Raw genomic sequence first — 15,668 nt, 5'->3', positions numbered from 1 at the left:
TTTCTTTCTGGTTGTTCTATCCATTTTTGAAAGTGGTGTGTTAAAGTCACCCACTATTATTGTGGATTCATCTATTTCTTTCTTCAAATCTATTAGAGTTTGTTTTAGATGTTTGGCGCTCTTTCATTGGGAACATAGATATTTAATATGATTATTTCATTTTGTTCAATTGTTCCTTTAATCATGTCTGCAGGGAGGTAGCGTCTGTATTTGATGACGTAAAAGATGCCTCTCTCAGTCTCTCTGTACCGTGGGTACCTCGAATTTCCTGATATCCGCGCTGATATCCCTCTCTATTTGTTCGGCTTTGTTAGTTTATGCTTCCTTTTCTCTGGAAATGCAGCCTTCTAAGTGGGGTTGCTCTAGCCCTGCATTCCAAGGTCTGTAAGGGGCAGAGACACTCGCAGGCTCTGGTGTGGAAGCAGGAGCTGCGTGCAGTCAGGGTAAAGCTCATGAATGCCTGTAATTCCTCAGCAACTTGATCTTTTAAAAAAACGCGTTCACAATGTTGAAATATAAGATCTTATGTTTGTTCAAAGGCTGTCTGTCTGCTAGACAGAGGTTTTCTATGTGCAATTCCACCCCTTTTCCCTGGAGCCTTACCTGAGCTGCCTGGTCCAGGAAGCGCAAGTCCCCTTCTCTCCCATGAACTTTTGGAAACCCCTTTTTTCACCTTGAAGATTTCAAGCAGAGTTAGCTGCTGTATTCATTCAAAAACTATCAGAAACATAAATTAATTAAAGAACTAAAATAGAAAGAGTCCTGTCATATTTTCATTCTCATCATTTTTCTTCCTGATTTGTTATAAAAATAAATATCAAGGGAAGCGCTGTGCTTTTGATTTATTAGGAATCATAAGATTTATTTATAAAGTATGTGATAGTTAAAATTTTATGTCAACTTGAGTGAGCCAGGATCCTCAGTAGTTTGGCAGTGGTCCCCCTTGATGAGATCTAATATAATATAATCACTTTCATAATGGCATCTGTTATGAGTAGCCAGTTAATTGAAAGAAAATTTCTGCGGGGGGGAGGTAAGGAGATGGGGGAGGTTAGTGGTGGTGGCCTGCAACACCTTTTATCTTACATGAGATAAAAGGAGGAAGAAATGAGCAGAGCTCAAAGGGACTAAGGTTTACAACCAAGAAAGAAGAGCCAGGAGTGGAATATACCATTGGACACTATGCTGGGAAGCTCCTAGGCCCATGGGAAGACCCATGGGAAGATTGATGCCAAGACATATGGGTATCTGTAAGGAGTGCTAGGCGTACAGATGCTGAAAAGAGAAAAGGAGCTTTCTGCAGAGCCAACCAAGAAAAAGCCTTTCCCCACCTAGAGCCGGCACTCTGAATTTGGACTTTTAATCTCCTAAACTGTGAGGGAATAACTTTCTGGTTTTAAAAACCATACTTGTGGTATTTTAAAATACTTGTGGTATTCTAAAAGAAATACTTGTGGTATTTCTGTTATAGCAACACTAGATAACTAAGACAAGGCGTAATAAAATTTACCTATGTGGAGTTCTGTTGTGGTGCTATAAATAAGTATTGAACTGCTAACCACAAAGTTGGCGGTTCAAACCCACTAACCACCCTTGGGAACCCTATACATGGTCACTATGAATTGGAACCAACTCATTGACACTTAACAACACAACATGGGAAACCATAAGTTGCTAATTATAGATAAATTGTTTGTTCCCTTAGGCATTGCTGGAGACTATGTTTGGTGTAAAAGTGATTATAACAGGAGATGCGTTTATTCCTGGAGAAAGAAGTGTCATTATTATGAACCATCGGACAAGAATGGATTGGATGTTTCTGTGGAATTGTCTGATGAGATACAGCTACCTCAGATTGGAGAAAGTTTGTCTCAAAGCCAGTCTCAAAAGTATTCCTGGATTTGGTATGTTATTCACAAATTATTTCTAATGGTTCTTTCATTTTTATGTAATGTCCCAACTCCAAAATTCTATAGAATTTGGTAAGCCCCACTTAAGTGTTAAAGCCCTTTCCATTTTTTTCTTACTAGTCTAAAAATAATCACCACTTTCTTCTTCTTTCATGGATCATAACAGATGATTTTACTTTAATCTTTTTTTTTTTGAAACGTATTACATTGAAAGAATCAACTATTCTTAAGGAGACAGATATGTTTCCTGCGGGTGCAATACTTCAAAGCATATGAATTAATAACTTAGTAACTTTTTATTCCATGTCATGCTTTTAAGTAATTTAGGCCAGAAACTGGCTTGTGCTAATAAGGTATTTGGAATGAACTGATTCATTGACATTCATCTAATAAATATTAATTGAACCCCCAGTGAATCCAAGATTGTATACAAGGTGCCCAGTATCTTTTGAACTTCTCTAATCCTTAGCTTTGTTTTGTTTGTTTAAGTCTCTTCATTGTTTATGTTCCATAATATTAAAGTTCCTAGAAACAACAACTTGTACAAACTACCACGATACAAAAAACTGTCAGATGAGTGGTGGAAAGATGTTTGTTTATCCGTGTTTTCTTGACTATGCAAAGGCATTTGAGTACGTGGATCATAACAAATTATAAATAACATTGCAAAGAATGGGAATTTCAGAACACTTAATATGCTCATGCGGAACCTATACGCAGACCAGGAGGCAGGTGTGCATCAGAGTTGTATCCTTTGACCATACGTAATCCAATCTGAATGCTAAGCAAATACTCTAGAAGCTGGGCAATATTAAGAAGAATTTGGCATCAGGATTAGAAGAAGGCTCATTAACAACCTGTGATATACAGATGACACAACCTTGCTTGTTAAAAGTGAACAGGATTTGAAGCACTTAACTGATACAATTCAGATTATAGCCTTCAAAATGGATTACACCCCAGTAAAAAGGAAAACAAAAATTCTCACAACTGGAGTAATAGGCAACATAAAACAAATGGAGAAATGATTGAAGGTGTCAAAGATTTCATTTTACTTGAATCCACTTTCAACACTCATGGAAGCAGCAGTCAAATCATACAGTATATTGCACTAGACATCTCTCTCTGCAAAAGATCTCTTTAAAATGTTCAGAAGCAAAGATATCACTTTGAGTGCTAAGGTGCCCCTAACACAAGTCATGTTATTTTCACTTGCCTCATATGCGTGTGAAAGCCGGACAGTGAATGAGGAAGCCTGGAGAAGAATTGATGCCCTATGAATTATGGTACTGGCAAAGAATATTGAATATATAAGAAGTATATCAAGGAGCTCTGGTAGCGTAGTGGTTACGAATCGGGCTGCGAACCTTAGGGTCAGCGGTTCGAAACTACCAGCTGCTCCGCGGGAGAAAGATGAGGCTTTCTACTCCCGTAAAGATTTACACCCTCGGAAACCCTGTACAGGGTCGCTATGGGTCGGACCCGACTCGATGGCACTTAACAACAACAACAACATAGCTAGAGTAATCCTTAGAAGCAAGGATTGTAAGACTTGTATCATAAACTTTGGACATATTATCAGGAGGGACTAGTCCCTGGAGAAGGATGTCGTACTTGGTAAAGTTGAAGGTCATTGAAAAACAGGAGGCTCTTCAGCAAGATAGACTGACAACAGTGGCTCTAACAATGGGCTCAGCCATAGCAAACAATGATTTCAGGATGGCGCAGAATCAGGCAAGTGTTTTGTTCTGTTGTACATAGATTTGCTGTGAGTTGGAACTGACTTGATGGCATCTAACAACAAAGAAATATTTACTTTAAATAGTTATTTTAAATTTTTACTTTAAATTCAACATGTTCATTGCCTGGTGTTAATGTAGGAACATTTCAACATTGCATGTTAAAACTTAATTGTCCACTCCTCAACTTAAAAGTTAATGTGAAGTGGGTATGAAGTATGTGATGGATCTCTGGTTTCCCTTGTAACATTTCTAATTTGAACATTTTTTTGCTATCTAAACCACATCTAAATCCTGCTTTTATCAGTGCAGTGAAGTGACTTTTAAGAATTATCTAAGGGCAGGGGTGTGTAGTTTATTTATTAGGGGTGTTAGGGATGTGCTTATTTTCTGCCACTTGTGCCGGAGATCCAAGTTGAGAGATTTGCATATGTATCTTCTAATGAAGAAGGCATGTACTCGTAAATGTGTTCTTTGATTTATGAACTTTTTAGGGATTTTCTCAATGTATTATTAAATACATTTAGTAATGTCTAATTACATGAGCTAGTCTCAAGTATGACTTAAATAATAAGTAAATAATAGTAGTGATCCTTAGTATGTTGTTGTTAAGTGCCACTGAGTCAATTCTGACTCATAGCAACCCTGGATAGGATTTCTGAAAAGAGACTGGTGAGTTTGAGTTGCTGACCATGCTTTTCATACTGACCTTGATGTCCAATTCTTACCCTAATTATTGAGCCCTTCAATTGTTGGCAGATCTGAACGTTTCATTCAGAGAATTGTACAAAGTGATACGATTTTAACAAGCAATATTTACCAAGAAGGGCACAGCAAAAATTTGATTTGGGCCTTCTTTACTAGCATTTCCACCACTCTTCTGTCAGTTTGTCGTATTGTGGTGCTTGCATGTTGCTGTGATGCTGGAAGCTATACCAGGTCCTGTTGTTGTTAAGGGCCGTCAAGTTGATTCTGACTCATAATAACCCTGTACACGATTTCCAAGAGTGGCTAGTGAGTTGAACCACTGACCTTGCAGTTAGCAGCCCATTGCACACACTACAGCGAGATAATTTGGCTATGAGGTCTTAAACCAAAAGCCAAACCCGCTGCCAATGAGTTGATTCTAACTTACAGTTTTTCTTATAAAGTAATGGTATACAGTGGTAAGCCAACCACATGCCACATGCCCAGTATCTTGACCTTTATCTTCTGATTATAATTCCCGCCATCATATCTGCCTTCAAACCCGGGAGGAGGAAGAACAGTGTCAAACACATCTGTTCCTTTTTAATGGAAACCAACACCTCTGTCAGCACTTGCTCCTCCACACTGCTTCATGGGACTGCTTATATATCTTCCTTTGGTATTAGCATTTCCACCACTCCGTCTGTCGTATTGTGGTGACTTGCATTGCTGCCCTTAACTGCAATTTGTTGTTAAACACCTTTGCATTGGTTCCTACTTATAGAGACCCTGTAAAGGAACAGCTGGTGGGTTTGAACTGCCGACCTTGTGGCTTGTAGTCTAGTGCTTGTCTTACAGCACCACACCAGGAGCAGCTCAAAAAATGTTTATTCAACTTTCTGATCTTATCATGGGAGGTAATAAGGATAAAGGAAATTAGTGATGGGATTTGAATTAGACAAACAGCAATGCTGACTACAGTGTCACTAGGAGACTCAGCTGGACTAAGTTAGCATAACTCAATATTTGCAAAAAGGAAAAAAATAAACAAAACACCCACAATATTTAATATGTTTTTCTGTAGTGGCTTTTGGTCTTTACAAAGTTCTTGTTTCTTTCTGAGTACATTTGTGTCATTAATCTGGATTTTCAAATAATATTAGCATAAAGTTCATGATATTTTCTTAGGGTTTCCAGGTCTTTGCTAAATCTGTAGATATTTGCCCTTTTCATTCTAAATGTAGTTTATTTATATCTCCTTAATAAGTCAGTTTTCCCACATGTTTATCTTTTCAAGGACCAGATTTGTCTTTGTTGATATTATTTTATGTTTGCTCTCTATATCAGTATTTCCTGCTTTTTTCTTTATGGTTTCTTTTCTACTTACTTCTAGTTTACTCTATTATTGTACTAACTTTTTGAGCTTTATACTAAGCTCATTATTTGTCTTTTTTTAATTATAAGGAATTCCTATAATTTCTTAATTTTTTTCTCTTAAAATTCCCTTTGTAAGTTTCAATCTGCAGTATATTTACTGTTGTTCAGTTCTCAAATTTATTATGACATATTGTGTTGTATTCTTTAACTCAAACTATTTAGGATTGTTGTGGTTGTTAATTGCCATAAAGTTCATTGTTAGTACTTTCAAGTTGGCTTTTAATGCGATCCTGTATAAGATTTTGAGTAGCGGCTTGTAGGCATGAATTGCTAACCTAGTGGTTAGCAGACCAGTATTTACTTTGGTCTTTCAGAGCCATATTGCTGTTGTTTTTAGGTGGCTTTGAGTCTGTACCTACTCATAGTGACCTTATGCACAACAAAATGAAACACTGCCTGGTCCTGTGCCAACCTCACAGTCTTTGCTACTTTGGAGCCATTGCTGCTGCCACTGTGCCAGTCCATCTCATTGGGTCTTCTTCTTTTTTGCTGACCCTCCACATGATGTCCTTTTTCAGGGACTGGTCCTCCTGATACTGTGTCCAAAGCATGAAAGACGAAGTCTGACCATCCTCACTTCTAAGGAGCCTTCTGACAACGTCTTCCACCACAGAATTGTTTGTTCTTATGGCAGTCCATGATACTTTTAATATTCTCTTCCAACACGATCACTCAAATGCATCAATTCTTCTAACATCTTCTTTATTCATTGTCCAACATTCACATACATATGAGGCAACTGAAAAACCATGGTTTGGGTCAGGCACACACCTTAGTCCTCAAAGTGACATCTTTGCTCTTGAACACTTCAACGAAGTCTTGTGTAGCGTATTTGCTTAATGCACACATCATTTGATTTCTTGAGTGCTGCTTTCATGAGTGTTAATGAAAATGAAGTCTTTGACAACCTCACTCTGGTCTCCATTGAACTTTATTTATTGTTATTTATTGATCCAGTTGTGAGGATTTTTGTTTTCTTTATATTGAGGTGCAATCCATATTGAAGGTTTTGGTCTATGATCGTCATCAGTAAGTATTTTAAGTCTTTGAGCAAACAAGGTTGTATCATCTGCACATCACAGGTTGTTAATTCATCTTCCTCCAGCCCCTTTGCCATGTTCTTCATGTAATCCAGCTTCTTGGATTATTTTCTCAACATACAGATTGGATAAATATGGTGAAAGAAAACAACCTTGGCGCATACCTTTCCTAATTTTTAAACCATTTAGTGTCCCTTTGTTCTGTTCGAACAACTGCTTCTTTGTTTATGTATAGGTTCCTCATGAACACAATTAAGTGTTCTGGAATACTCACTCTCTGCAGTATTGTCCATAGCTTGTCATGATCCACACAGTTGAAAGCCTTGGTATGGTCAATAAAGCACATCTTTCTGGTATTCTCTGCTATCAATCAAGATCCATCAGACATCAGCAATGAAATCCCTCTTTCCACGGCCACCTCTGAATCCGGCTTGAACCTCTGGAAGTTCACTGTCAATGTATGCTTGCAGCTGTTTCTTTATTACCTTTAGTAAAACTTTACTCACATGGGATATCAAAGATATTGTCTGATGATTTCCCCATTCCATTGGGTTACCTCTCTTTGGAATGGGCACAAATACGGACCTCTTCCAATCAGTCGGCTAGATAGTTGTCTTCCAAATTTCTTGGCAAAGATGTGTGCCTCCTGTGTCACCTTACTTTCTTGAAAGATTTCAATTTTGATTCCATCATTTCCTGATGCCTTATTCTTTGCCAATGCCTTCAGTGCACCTTGGACTTCCTCGTTCAATATCATTGACTCTTGATCATAAGCTATCTCTTGAAATAGTTGAACATTAACCATTTCCTTTTGGTACAGTGACTCTGTGTATCCCTTACATCTTCTCTTGATGCTTTCTGCATCATTCAATAATTTGCCCAGAGAATTTTTCAGTAATGAAAGTCGATGTTTGAATGTTTTCTTCAGTTCCCCCAGCTTGAGAAATGCTGAGCGTGTTCTTCCTTTTTGGTTTTTTGATTCCAGATCTTTGCACATTTTGTTGTAATATTTGGCTTTATCTTCTCGAGCTGATATTTGAAAATTTCTCTTCTACTCTTGTACATCCTCGTTTCTTCCATTTGCTTTAGCATCTCTATGCTGGAGAGCAAGTTTCAGTGACTCTTCTGACATCCATTTTGCCCTTTTCCTTTTTTCTTGTCTTCTCAATGACTTTTTGCTTTCTTCTTGTATGATGTTCTTGATGTCATCCCACAACTCTTCTGGTCTTCGGTCTTTAGTGTTTAATGTATCAAATCTGTTCTTCAGATGATCTCTAAATTCAGGTGGGATACATTCAAGGTCATATTTTGGCTCTCGTGGACTTGTTTTTATTTTCTTCGGCTTCAGTTTGAATTTGCGTATGAGTAATTGATGGTCTGTTCCACAGTCTGCCCTGGCCTTGTTTTGACTGATGATATATGGAGCTTTTCCATCGTCTCTTTCCGCAGATGTAATCAATTTGATTTCTATGTATTCCGTCTGGTAAGGTCCATGTGTGTAGTCATCTCATGCTGTCTAAAGAAGGTACTTGAAATGAACAAATCATTGATTTTGCAGAATTCCATCATGTGTTCTCCAGCATCATTTCTGTCACCAAGGCCATATTTTCCAACTACTGATCCTTCCTTTTTGCTCCCAGCCTTTGTATTCCAGTCACCAGTAATGATCAATACATCTTGATTGCATGTTTGATCAATTTCAGATTGAAGAAGTTGGTAGAATCCTTCTATTTCATCCTCACTGGCTTTAGTGGTTGGTTTGTAAATTTGAATAACAGTGGTATTAACTGGGTTTTCCTGTAGACTCATGGATATTCTCCTATCCCAGACAGCGTTGTACCTCATGACTGATCAGGATATGTTGTTTTTGACAGTGAATGCAACACTATCCTCTTCAATCTGTCATTTCCAGCATAGTAAACCATGTGGTCATCATATTCAAAATGGCCAATACCAGTCCATTTCAGCTCACTAATGCCTAAGATATCAATATTTATGCATTCCATTTCATTTTTGAAAACTTCCAATTTTCCCAGGTTCAAACTTCATACATTCCATGTTCTGATTTTCAGTGGATGTTTACAGCTGTTTCTCTTCATTTTGAGTTGTGCCCCATCAGCAAATGAAGGTCCCACGGGCTTTACTCCATTCGTGTCATAACAGTCAACTCTACTTTGAGGAGGCAGCTCTTCCCCAGTCTCATTTTGAGTGCCTTCCAACTTGAGGGGCTCATTTTCTAGTACTATATCTGACAGTGTTTCTCTGCTATTCATAAGGTTTTCTTTCAGTCACTAAATATTCAGAAGTAGTTTGTCACTCCTTCTTCCTAGTCTGTCTTCGTCTGGAAGCCCATCTGAAACCTGTCCACCCTGAGTGACCCTGCTGGTATTTAAAATACCAGTGGCATAGCTTTCAGAATCACAGCAACTCACAAGCCACCACAGTACAACAAACTGACAGACGAGTGGTGGAGCCCTTTAAGAAGAAACTATAATTACCATCTCAGACTTTCACTAAGATTTTTAAATTCTCTTTTAATTCTGTAAGAACCATTTTGAATTTTCATGATAGATCAACACATCAAAGTTCAAGGATCATTGTAATACACGGACCTCACCAAAAATCTTTTAGGTTAGTGTAACAAATGCTGTTGCCTGGCTGGAGACCTCAATAAACATTACGTTTCTTTCTCTGCTCTGTTCTCTATTGTTTGAAAAATAAAGGAAAGTGTAAGTAAGGCCTAAGGTGGGGGGCATAACCTAGAACAGGAATCTCAGCAGTAGTGAGGGAAATTTTTTTTTTTCCATTTTTAATAGTTTCAGTATAGTACATTACTTCATATGATTCTTCTACTCATTGTTGTTGTTGTTGTTATGTGCCATCGAGTCGGTTCCGACCCATAGCGACCCTGTATAGGGTTTCCGAGGGTGTAAATCTTTACGGGAGTAGAAAGCCTCATCTTTCTCCCGCGGAGCGGCTGGTAGTTTCGAACCGCTGACCTTAAGGTTCGCAGCCCGATTCGTAACCACTACGCTACCAGAGCTCTTCTACTCATAGTCTTTGTAATTCTGACCAAACAATGTTAGTTCTTTTTTTGATGTGTCTAGGCAAAAGAAAGTAGGAGAAGATACTGACAGGAATATCTGATGCAGTTGTGAGTGGTTGGAACTCAAACATGCCATCTCTAAAATGAGTTGTCTGAGATGCAGGAATGGGGGATCTCACTAAAATCAAAGAACAAGAGCCAGGAATCAGAGATCTCTGCACATGGACCTCTTTGACCCAGGCACAGAAAGTGGTGACACCAAAGGAGTAGCAGAAGAGCAAGCACAGCAACCAAGCCAGGAGCTATAGCACCAGACAGAGATGTAGGCTTCATAGCCAGGGAGGCAAATAAAGCTGACTGCCTTTGGGCAGGAGGCTCATTTGTGGAGTGGGGCACTTCCAGGACTTAATTGGGGAGTTAGGTTTGGGGATATATGGAGCTGACACTGAGCACCTTTGGGCTAAGGATATGTAATGCACCGTAGTGTCCTCTGAACATTTATCAGCAGTACTAACAGAGCTTTTGTAATATTCTCCCACCAGGAAGTGGCCAGGGCAAGGGACTGAAGGCTAGAGAGAGGCTTTTCTGCAGGCACAGCAGAGAATAAACTGTTCTGAGTTGAATAATTGTGCCTTTACTAAACAAGAATATCAAAATGTGAAGCTGTTGTTTCTTGATGTGTCCTCCATTTAAGTCCATACAGATAAGTAGTGGAGCCCTTTAAGAAGAAACTATAATTACCATCTCAGACTTTAACTAAGGTGATTTTTCCATCTCACTATGAGTGGGAACCAACTCAATGGCACTTAACAACTACAACCACCTTCCTTAAGGTGTTCTGGTGTGGCACTGCAGGATAAACGCTGGACTGCTAACCACAGGTTGGTGGCTCAATCCCACTACCAGAGTCATTATGAGTCAAAACTGATTCATTGGCACTTAATAGTAACAACCTTCCTTGAAGAATTTTGCACTGTGTCAAAATGGCAGTTTGGGGTTGGCATTCATGAAGTACTCAAATTGTATTCCTTTTAAATATTCTTTGACTTTGGAGAACAAAAAGAAGTCTGAGTGGATAGAGTAAGGTTTCCCAGTGAAATTCTTGTAGATCAGGCCTTGCTACACATTAAAATGAACATGTATATTGTCCTAATGGAAAAATATTTCCTGGCTAGCTTTCTTGACCTTTTTCTCACCAATGCAATTTTCCATTTTCTTGAAACTCCCTCATTGTTGTTGTTGTTAAGTGCCGTCGAGTCGGTTCCGACCCATAGCGACCCTGTACAGGGTTTCCGAGGGTGTAAATCCTTACAGGAGTAGAAAGCCTCATCTTTCTCCCGCGGAGCGGCTGGTAGTTTCGAACCGCTGACCTTAAGGTTCGCAGCCCGATTCGTAACCACTACGCTACCAGAGGAAACTCCCTCATAAGCAAGCACCTGTAATTGTCCTGCATCCTAAAAGAAAATCTACCTCAGCAAAGATTACCCCTTGAGAATCTCCCAAAATAGTTGATATAACCTAAAGAGTTGACCTCTCTGCCTTGAATTGCACTAAATATTTGGAAGCCACTGTCTTGCTGCACCTGTTCTTTTGAAGACACTATAACAGACTAAAACAAGTGTATTACTGAGTGGACCTGTCTGCAGCCATCCATTATTGTAGAGGCATGTTTTAGACACCTTTTATTAGAAGTAAAACTGTGCATGTATGAAGTAATAGAATCCTACTATCAGTACTTCTTGACCTTCCTCATATATCACACATAAAACAGCTCAAGTGGCTATCATAATATCAGACAAAATAAAATCTAAAACCAACAGTGACACTAGTGAGAAAGAGGAACTTTTAATGATAAAGGGTCACTTCATCAGAAAGATGTAAGAGTTACAAACATATACTTGATAAGAGAGTACCAAAATACATGAAGCAAGCCTTGACAGAAGGACTAATAATAGGATACTCCATTACTTCACTATCAGTAATGGATAGAACAAGTAGACAGAAGGTCAACAACAGACATCTATAGAACATCCAACAACAGAATATAAATTCTTCTCAAGGGCATATGAAATGTTTTCCAAGATAGAGGCATGCTAGGTCTTAAAACAAATCTTATTACATTTAAAGGGATGTATATATACTGGTGTAGCACCATGGGTTAATGCACTGAACTGCAGAGTTAATTTGATACACAAGGTCAGCGGTTCAAGCTTACCAGCCACTCCATCAGAAACCCTATACAGGTTGTTGTTATTAAGTACTGTCAAGTTGGTTTTGACCCATAGCTACCCTGTTATAATTTTCCAAAGAGTTGCTGGTGAGTTTGAAATGCTGACCTTGTGGTTCAAACTGACCTTGAGATTGAGTGCTTATCCTGTGACACCACACCAGGACTTTAAATATACATATGTATACATACATACATATATACTAATTGTAAGGTCGGTTTGAACCGCAAGGTTGACAGTTCCAACTCACCAGCTACTCCTTGGAAACCTGGAACCAACTTGATGGCACTCAGCAACACCATTATATACACACATACACAAATGTTGTCTGACCAAATGGAATGAAAATAAGAATCACTAACAGAAAGAAATTTGAGAATATCATAAATATGTGGAAATTAAACGGTACATCCTTAAGTAAATGGTGGTTAAAGAAGAAAAAGGGAAATTAGAAAATACTTTGATTGGAAAAAATATGAAGACAGAATATACTTAAACTTATGTGATGCAGCTTAAGTAAAGCAGCCCTGGGAGAAAGAGAGCTTTTAATACTGAGACAGCAAAACCCCAAACTGGAAGGCAGAGACCTGTCAAAGAAGGAATATTTCCCACTAAAATGAGTTATCAAAAGGTAATGAGATTGCAACAGGAAGAAATCTTGCATGACCTGGAAAAACAAGAATCTCATTGTGTTTTGCTCTCATAGATTTCACTGAATTTAATAAAAAGAAGAAATAACATAAATCAGTAACCTAGATGTTCACCTTAAGACACAAGAAAAAAAGAGCAAAATTAAATTCAAAACTAGCAGAAAGAAGGAAAAAATGGATTAGAGTAGAAATTAATAAACTATAGAATTTATTTAAAAAAGAGGAAATTAAGACAAAAGCTCATTCATTGATAAGATCAACGCAATTGACAAACCATTAGCTAACTTGACCAAGAACAAAAAAGAAACAAGTGAAAGAGGGGACTTTACTGCTGACATCATAGAAATAAAGTCTATGCCTTTAAATTATTTAGATAATACTGGCAAATTCAGAAGACCCAAAGTACTATAACTTACTCAAGAGGAAGCAGACAATATTGAGTATACCTAAAACAATTGAAGAGATTGAATTAACCATAAAAAACAGAACAACACAAAAAACTATCCACACACACAAAAAAACAAAAACATTTCCTGATGCCTTCACTCCTGAATTTAACCATACATTTGAACAAGAATTAATACCATTTCTTTACAGTCTCTTTCAGAAATACATCTGAGAGAACACTCATCCTTTGAGGACTGTATTTAACAAAACCAGACCATGGCGTCCAAAGAAAAGAAAACTACATACATAGCTTTTATGAATGCAGAGACAAATGTCCTTAACCAAATAACCAGGAGATCAAATCAACCAACACTTAAAAAGAATTACATGGCTTTAACAAATGGGATGCATCCAAGGAGTATAAAATTGGCTCAGCATTTGGAAGTCAATTAATGTAATACACTATATTAATAGAATAATAAAAGTCACATGATTAATTCAATAGACACAGCAAAGTATTTGATAAAATCCAATACTCTTTAATGATAAAATCTCAATAAACTAAGAATAGAAGGGAATTCCTTTAACATGGTAAAGGGTTCCTACATAAACTCTCAACTAATATAGTTACGGAGAGTCCTGGTGTGGCGCTGTGGGCTAATGCGTCAGACTGCAAGTCATTTGAACTGTAAGGTTGTTTGTTCAAGCTCACCATAGAAACCCTATACAGGCTCACTATGGGTCAGAATCGACTCAACTGTACTTAATAACAACAACAATATAGTTAGACAATGGTGAAAGACTGGATACTTCTGCCTAAGATCAGAAATAAAACATGAATGTCTGCTCTCAGCATTTCTGTTTAATGTTGTGGAAGTTCTAGGCCAGGCATTTAGGCAAGAAAAAAAGTAAAAGAGATTGGAAAGCAAGAAATAAAAATATCCCTATTTACAGATAACATGATTTTGTATATAGAAAATCCTAAGGAATCAACTTTAAAAAATGATTTAAACTAATAATGTTTACCAAGCTAGCAGACTACAAAGTCAATGTGCAAATATTAGTTTTATTTCTATGCTCTTGGAAAGAATCAAAAAATATGCTTTTGAGTACAATAGCATCCAAAGAATGAAGCATTTGCATAAGGTTGCTATGAGTTGGTACCACCTAACAATAACAACAACAACAACAACAACAACAAAAATACAAGTCATATTCTCTAAAAACTACCAAAAATGTTGAAAGATCTAATTGGAAAATTATCTCATCAATATGAATGAAAAGAGTTAATCCTGTTAACATTGTAATAGTTACCATAAGGGAGAGTCCCAGCTGAAGGCTGTGGGAAAGATGTTCTTCCTTGGTAAAAGGACAGAGGTTGATGAAAGGACTATGCTTTGGGACATTGTGTGAAAACATATGGTGGTTTGAGCTCCGGCAGTCATTTTGAGTCCAAAAGGAAAGGTACTACAGACATCCAGAGGATGGCAGCAGGACAGAATGTAAGAGCTTGGCTTCCAGATGACTTCACCAGCCTGGAAACTAGATGCCATTTTATCTAACAAATAGAAACTGGAGTTGTTTATATGACTCTTAGAGTCTGCTATTTAGTGTCAAAATCATATTGATATTACTTGTTTTCCCACATCTCCCCAAGCTATATTTTTAAAAATCCATTGATTTACTCATTTAGTCAATTTTGTTAAATACTTATGAATTGAGATTTTTATGAAAACTACCAAATGGAATATGTTGTTGTTTCCTGTCAAGTCAGTTCCAACTCACAGTGACCCTATATAGGATGTCCAAGGAGCAGCTGTTAGGTTTGAACTGCCAACCTTGTGGTTTACAGTCCAGTGCTGATCCTACCGTGCCACACGAGAAGTCTTAATGGAGTATATTAAACATATTTTAGTTTTCTTATCTTGGAAACACACAAATACCCATTGCTTATTTTTGGATACACAGCTCAGATCATTTTAATTATAGTCACTTCTACTGATAGTTGAAAAATTAAGTTTTTGATGTCATTGATTTTGTAGTTTTAGTTGCTAGAATCACTTGCTGAAAAGTTTTAAAGCATTTATTTATTTATTTGTTTGCTGACATTCTTATTTGCTTATTTATTTGGGTATTCCTTTCATTTTATTGAAACTTTTTATTGTGGATTGAATGAAGGTTTACAGAGCAGATCATCAGTGTTACATTCAACAAGTCAACAAATCGTACACCTTGTTTCATCTCAATGATTGCAGTCATCTGTATGTCACAGCAGTTGTCTCAGCACCTCCCTGTCGTTCGTATCTCCATTCCACTCTCCTTTCCCAACCGTTCTCAACTTGGTTCTTCAGTAAATGTGGCCCTTTGGATCTTGAATGGTTGATCATGCCTTGGTGAGCATACCTTACTATTGTTGTTCCACCTACATAATCTACTGCTTGATTGAAAATTAGGCCACAGGGTTGGTTCCATTCCAAACCTCAAGGGCAATGGAGTACCATAATCTCTGGTTCCTGCAGTCTGTTTCTGACCAGTAAGCCCAGT

The 15,668-nt window shown here is 37.8% G+C and overlaps 1 protein-coding gene across 1 annotated transcript in view; it reads left to right on the top strand.

The window, feature by feature from the left end:
• LCLAT1 (lysocardiolipin acyltransferase 1) overlaps positions 1-15,668 on the top strand; it is a 301,927-nt gene that overhangs the window by 170,619 nt on the left and 115,640 nt on the right. The window contains exon 3 of the mRNA XM_006835164.1: positions 1,706-1,904. Within this exon, the coding sequence (XP_006835227.1) occupies positions 1,706-1,904 (199 nt within the window). The remainder of the gene's footprint in view (positions 1-1,705; positions 1,905-15,668) is intronic.

Source organism: Chrysochloris asiatica, unplaced genomic scaffold (assembly GCF_000296735.1).
Source record: "Chrysochloris asiatica unplaced genomic scaffold, ChrAsi1.0 scaffold00016, whole genome shotgun sequence".
Taxonomy (NCBI): domain Eukaryota; kingdom Metazoa; phylum Chordata; class Mammalia; order Afrosoricida; family Chrysochloridae; genus Chrysochloris; species Chrysochloris asiatica.
This window is presented reverse-complemented; position numbering and strand designations above follow the sequence as displayed.